General features: G+C 45.9%; 1 protein-coding gene across 1 annotated transcript; it reads right to left on the bottom strand.

Moving 5' to 3' along the window:
• Window positions 1-5,540: 5,540 nt before the first annotated feature.
• Window positions 5,541-6,410, bottom strand: FAM181A (family with sequence similarity 181, member A). Its single transcript, XM_010583877.1, has one exon. It carries the CDS (start codon window positions 6,408-6,410, stop codon window positions 5,541-5,543), a length of 870 nt encoding a protein of 289 aa, XP_010582179.1.
• Between the last annotated feature and the right edge of the window lie 589 nt (window positions 6,411-6,999).

Here is a 6,999-nt window from a genome sequence, read left to right as displayed (position 1 = left end):
TTTTTTTTGGTGTAAATTAGAAGTAGCTGCACTGTAAACAGTAGCTTTACTCTGTCATGAAGCTGGTGTCAGAACAGAACAAAGACCTAGAGAAGGAACAGAAAGTGATGCAAAGGAGAGAGGCAAGGTAGGGAGGGAGAGGCAACACTGCTAAACCAACTTTATCTGTTCCTTCCCTAGAAGATCTTGTCCCTACAAAACCCAGCCTCTCTTATCTCCTTGGACCTCTGTGGCTATAACAATACCATCACTGGAAAAAGAGAGATTATTTCAAAATTATGAAAGTCAGACTCTGGGATTTATGAAAAAAAATACCCAGAATTAGGCTTCCAAATCCTTATTCAGATGCCTAAACAATGCCAAGTTGCTTGCACCAGGTGTAGTTCCACGTAAGCCAATGGGACCACATTTGGTGCCAGATATTACTGAGGCAGAATAAAGTCTTAGGATTTAGCCCTGAATTTCATGACTTTGGAAGTTTGAAGTATCTATTAGTTCCCTTTGACACTGATGAAAGTTATTATCTCATCTTCTTTGAAAATTAGGTCACCTATTTACAGCTCAGATCCACAGTTGATTTATGGCAGCTTAACAAGTTACCGTCTATCAGTTGAACTGCTATAATTGTCCGTGAAATTCTTTTATTGAAGTTTTTAACAAGTCACATTCCCTCACAGCTGGGGAGGTCGAGGAGCCCACGAACGGTTATTGGCAGTGTGACTGCAGCTCAGTTGACAGGTGTGACTTGCCGAACTGATTTGATGAGTGTCTCATTCCAGACCAGGCACCTAACTAAAGGTGGAAGAGCCTAAATTTGGAAATACATCTTTGCAGACCTTATGCTAGAAGCACACTCATTCTTACCTTAGGTGACAAAGGAGCTGTGCACCATGTTTTGTTTGGATTCCCCACCAGAGACCTGACAGATGTGGTTTTGTTTGTTGGCCTGCATACCATCCATGGAACCAGGTAGAAATATAAGTAGGGAAAATGCATTGCACCAAGTGTTATTTGTGTGGAGTTTTATACCTTAACAAAGGACTAAAAGTGTTTCACACATACAAGTCTGGGCACACAAGTTCAGATTCTGTGATTGTTTTGTGTGAAATGTGTTCAGCACTTGTGGGACAGGATGCGAGCAGAAGAAGAACTGGTTACAGCTACAGGCAGTCTGTCCATAGCTGTCCCCTTCCCAAATGCAAAAGAAGTTGAAAAACCATCAGAGTTTCAATTCACACTGAACAGTGATCTTTTTGCAAAGCTTTGGAAAGTCAGGTGAGATTCCTCCACTGCTGAAATTTCATCCAGTGATTTCCAATACCACCAGTTTAGGATCTACCCCCTTATCTCCTGTAGCATGAACAGGGAATTGCTTCAGGTTGGAAAAATACTGGGTGGAGGGTAAGGGATGGGGAACAGGAAATCTTTAGACCAGTTTTGCCAATGAAGGCAATTGGTAAGCAATAGCTTGAGAGACAGAATATCACCTCTGGAGTTCATGCATCTCTCACTTTATGGGGCTGAGCAGTGAAGGTCTGGGTCTTACATTGATATAAATCAGAAGAAAATTCTTTGAAATTAAATTAATGTAACAGAGCAGAGTCGTAGAGGGTGATGGATACAGACACGGCTTGGTGGAGACCATTTACTTAAGTGCTTTTTTGGTGTGTGGTGACAGCCCTGGAGACCACTGGCTGATAGAAGGATTCACAATCACTAACTGCATGTATAACTACGGGAGTGGGATTTCATAAGCTACCCCAAATTGGGAATTTCCCCTGAGCCAACATCATTACATATGCAAAAGTCTCAGGGGTGGCCATTGCTTTTTATGTCCTTGGAGAAGTTGAAACTGGGTTTGAGTGGAGCAAGTATGGAAAGTTCATTTCTTCTTTCAACCAAGAGACCTTCATCTCTATTGGGAGACCCATGTCCTGGTTGCTCTCAACCATCTGTCGTGAGCAGGACAGTCACTGAGCTGGAGAGCATTGGTCTGATAGGAACGTACCACAACTGCAGGAAGGATAAGGGCACACTGTGCACAGAAACTGAGAAGACAAGAGTGTTAAAGGGGAAATCTGGTAATTACAATGTTATTAAATCCGTTCTGCTTGATCCTTACAGCAAATCGTCACACACTCAGTTTACATTTATTTGCACTGAAATGGAGCCCACTACCTCTCCACTCCAAACATTGACACAATATTTTGTGTGCAATACTGACTCTGCACAAATTCAATGTGCATTTAATGCATCTATCTAGAAGTTACTGTGAAAAGACAAATACCGCAAAACCCAAACAAACTAGGCTTTGTAAGCAGATCAGTAGTTCTAGTGCAAGGTAAAGTGGCTTGTTTTTACTGAGTGTGATAGATAGACTCCTTCAGAGATGATGACTTTATGTGAAATGTTCTAGGAATATTTCGTGACCAGGTTACTGTACTTTTTTTTTTTACTGCATCACGTGCAATTCACTTGATGTTCTTGTGCACTTTTTTGATTTTTTTTAATTTCATTTTGTATGAAAGCTTTTTCACTTACCTCTTCCTTCCCATTATTTATAAAAGCTATTGTGGTTTTAACAGTTTAAATTTGCATTGTTGTAGTAAATAGCAGCTCTCAAATGTTATGTTTCCATCTTTCAAACAAAGTATGAATAAACAAGTAGATTCTGAAGGCTATCAGCTATCCTGAATAGCAACAGTGAACAACCAAACACAAAAATAGCCAGGAAAAGTCTGAATCAATCCAAGACTGAACAATTAATAATTTTGATGTTAATCTCAGGGGTTAGAGAACAGTAAGTATTGCTAGAGAGGAGACAGAGTTGCTATTCTTTGCAAACCTTTTGGAAAGTCTCACACATCCCCATTCAGTGATTTTGAATATACTTAACAATTGTCTTCTGTTCATTTGTGTTTGACTTCACTGCTGCTCCTGTTCAGAGCCCCAGCAAGAGCCACCTCCTGCCCTGGGCTGGGGAGGGAAGTTCCATGGATTTTAAGGATTTTAAAAAGTAACATCAGTTTAAATCTGAGGGTAAGTGCATAAATATCTGTGTGTCAAGAGTAATTTGGAATGGTCTGATTCAATCCTTCATCATCACTTAAAAACATGCTATTCTACTACATGGAAAATGTAGAGCAACATACATTCAAATGAGAAACAGTTTCAGAGAAGAAAAAGAAAACAAAGAATTTAATATCCCAAAGGTAGAAACTTGATTTTAACTCTCTTCTTTCTCCGGATTTCTTCAGAAATAAAATTTCTACAGAGGCTATCCACTTTTCCAAGTATTTAAATTTTGATAGAAATCCATATTCTGGTACAATACGCAGCACTTTCAAATTTCCCTTCTGAACTCAAGCAGGAACACTTGTCCACAGCAATTACTGTGGTTCATTCCACGACCTGCTCTGGTCACCCAGAGAGAAATCCAGACCAATGCCAAGGAGACTGCTCTGCATTAACAGCTCTGAGACAGAGTTCAGCATCTGGCTTCCTCTGAATACAACAGTGACACAGAGCTATTGGTGTAAGAAAGCGTCCCTACTTTCATGTAAAAAATTCCTTGCTCTGCAAATTAAGAGCAGTAGTTCTCTTCCAATTAACTTAAATGGGGGTACTACCTCTGGTTTCTGTTAAAGCCTCCTTGTGGAGAGGGACAGAGTCTCCTGGTGGATTTTTTTTCCAAAAAGACAAAAAGGGACAGACATCTAAGTATATTCACATCTTCACTTCTGGATCAAGATCTAAACTGATGTCTTTAAGTCTTAGATCAGCTCTTTACCACCTTGCACCTTGCATGTAGTTGCAGGTATGTGTTACCAAAGCCATTTCCTGCTCTCTGTCCTATAGGAGTAGTCTATACAAGCTTGATACATATATTAAGTGCTGGTAGCAGGGAGAAAGCGAGGAAAGCCATCTCCATTTCTACTTTTGGCCTCCTGGACTAACACATTACAGCCATTGTTTCCGTAAAAGTAAACGTTGGTGCAATATACTGTGAGGTTTGGGGAAAGAATGAACTACTTTTAGCCTGAGAGTAGTTCATATCCTAACGAAAGTTGCAACCTGGTTATGTAACACCAAGCCCCATCAGAAGATCCAAAATGATACTCTACAATTGCTTAAGATGATAATTTTTTCATGACTGCAATGTGCTCATGAGAAGTGTTGCCTGTTTTTCCCCTTATGGAGATACCAAGAGTCATAGGGAGCTACGCTAGCCAGACACCAAGCCAATCAAGGCCACTTTTTATTGAATCCTGGGAGAAGTTCCCACTAGCTTTAGTTCAGGCCCTGGGAATCACAGGTGTCCATTCTCTGGCCCTTTCCCCCCTCAGTATAATACACTTCTCTTGACCTCAGTGATTTACACCAGTGTAACTGAATAGATACATAGGCCTCGGATTTTAAATCTTTCAGATCTCATGTTCTGTGCCTTAGCACCACTTTCTCCATGGGTTTAAGAGAAATCTAACTTTAAAAAATCCCCATTTAACTTTTCTAATGCCAATTTGTTGAAATAATTGGGAAAATACCAGGCAAATCATTCACAGCCAGGTCTTGTGATAGCATCTTAAAATCAGACAAAATAAAAGATGTCTGTGAGCCAGAAATCAAGGCAGGCTATTCTATACACTTTTTTAGTCTATCATATTTTATGGTTTTGTATTCAACTAATACAATTTCTCATTTGTTCTGTTGATGCAGAACAATTTCTGATGGGGAAATTCATCCTGCTTCTGTTTGCACCAGCTTAACACTAGCTAATTTCCCAGCCCCAGAAGAATTACTTTTGATTTACATCACTCTGAATAGGCAGAGATTTCAGCCCTCATATCTACCCACCAGCTGCAAATCAAACCTGTGTCTACCGAGTGGGGCAAAAATAAACAGACTGCATTTGCAGAATCACCAAAATAAAATTACCTGCTTTCTTCCCTTAATTTTTTCTTTTAATTCTGTCAGTATTTACATACAAGAAGAGCTTAAATCAATTCACAAGTGTGGTTTCTACATTAAATACTGTCCTTCCAGTCTCTTGGATGCAAAAGGAGGTGACCTGAATATCTTGACTTCTCTGGAATTATTTTAAAGTACAAAAACTCTTTGAATGGGTTTAATTCATTTCATTTTGCTGCTGCTGCCGCAGGGCAACCCCAGAAAGATGTTCCCACATGGAGGAGGTCTCCTAGGTGTCACAAGTGTGGCTATGAATGGCCCGCAGCCCCGCTCGCCACAGCTCAAACAATGCCCGTCGATGAAAGAGCCAGGGTTTGCCTCACGCTCTGTGACACCGGCTTCATAAGGCTTATTCCCGATTTATACCCGTGTACTGAGAGGAGAGTGGAGCTCGAGCAGCTTCCCAGCAATTACTAATTCGCTCCAGCCCGCCCATGAGGAAGAGGGTGTGATCACCAGGCTCCTTCCCCTCGCCGCTCCACGCTGCCAGCAGCTCACGCCTGGTGCCCGACTGGGCGCTTCAATTCACTCTCAGAAGCTGTCGTGTTCAGTGTGACTCCAACACCCCCCAGCTAAAGATAGCCGAAAACGTTGAAGATCGGCGGGGGGACGGCAGGCTTGGTGGGGATGGGTTTCAAAACCACGGGCCTGTAGAGTTTCTGCCCCGTGCCATCGGCCTCCTTGCAGAAGTGCGGCACCTCCACCGGCAGCACGGCCGCACTCTTCCTCCACAGCCCCAGCCCCGGGAAGGGCGACGGGGGCAGCGTGCCCGGGGGCTGGTACACCCCCGGCCCAGGGCAGGGGAAGGGGCAGCAGGTCCAGGCACCCACCCGGCCTGAGAGGACCCCGGCAGGGTCCTTCTCCCCGGCATGCAGGGCAGGCTCAGGGGGGCTCTCTGGGCCGGCACCATCCGGGCTCCGTTTACTTTTCTTCCCCTCGTAGGGAGGAGGGTCTCTGGGGGCCGGGAGCCCCTCGGGGCCGGCAGCAAAAGCCCTGGCCGGCAGGCTCTGGGCCGGCCGTGGCTCTTCCCAGAAGGAGGCGGGGAGCTGTCGCTTCCTCATGGGCACCTGGTCCGGCCTGGTTGCCTCAGGGTTTTGCTCCTGCAAAACCCGTTCCCCGGTGAGGCTGTCCTCCGCCTCGGCTGCCTGCAGCACCTTCTCGGCAGCAGCCCCGCCGTGGGGGCTGGGGTCAGGTGCCTCGGCCTGAGGGCCGCGGCCCCGGTCCTCTGCCCCCCTGCGCCAGCTGCACTCAGGGGGTTTGCTGGGGTGGCACCGTGGGATCCGCGAGTACTTCTGAGAAAACCGCTTGAGCTGCTTCTGCAAGTATTTCCTGTGGTCAACCGACCGGCGACACGGAGCCGATTTATCCAGAGCCGCCTTGATGTCGCTGGAGGCCAGGTTGACGAAGTTCAGTAGGGTTTTTACCTCGCTGTCCGATGCCATCTCAGTGGATGTGCCGTGCAGAGTTTCCCATGAAAAGTTTATAATCCGCCTTCGGACAAACCTTGGCAAACCTGCAAAACACGACAGGCAGACTTAAGAGCGGGAAGCCTCGGTTTGAACAGCACCAAGCAAATGGAGGGAGGGTGGGGGGACACGTCAAATTTCTCAGCCATGCAAACAAGTCGTCTGTCAGCTCAACTCCGTGCCGGCAAACTCCCGACGGACCCACCGCGCGCCTGCGGCCCACCGCCCCGCACCACTGCCCCAGCACACACCAGCGCAGGGACCAGCTCACAAATGCCAGCCATCCTGGCGCCTAATCTTGTTAGATAGCACTTAGGTGGAAAGAAGCCGGGGCGGCCGCTCCCATCTCCCTGTAAGCAAGCGCGGACACTCACCCGGCGCGCGGCGGCTTTTCTCGCCGGTGCTGGCGGCTGCGGAGTCGCCGAGGAGAGGAGCCCCTTCCCGCTAATCTCGTTAGGCAGGTTACACACCGCCAACCTCGGTGGAGGCAGCCAGGGCCCGCCAGTGTTTGGATGCAGTTTAGCAAGCACTTGAGCAAGCTGAATGAATATCGACTCCGGCGAGT

The sequence above is a fragment of the Haliaeetus leucocephalus genome, unplaced genomic scaffold (genome assembly GCF_000737465.1).
Source record: "Haliaeetus leucocephalus isolate CR32 unplaced genomic scaffold, Haliaeetus_leucocephalus-4.0 Scaffold932, whole genome shotgun sequence".
Classification (NCBI taxonomy): Eukaryota; Metazoa; Chordata; class Aves; order Accipitriformes; family Accipitridae; genus Haliaeetus; species Haliaeetus leucocephalus.
Note: the sequence above shows the minus strand (reverse complement) of the source record. Positions and strands in the feature narration are given on the sequence as shown.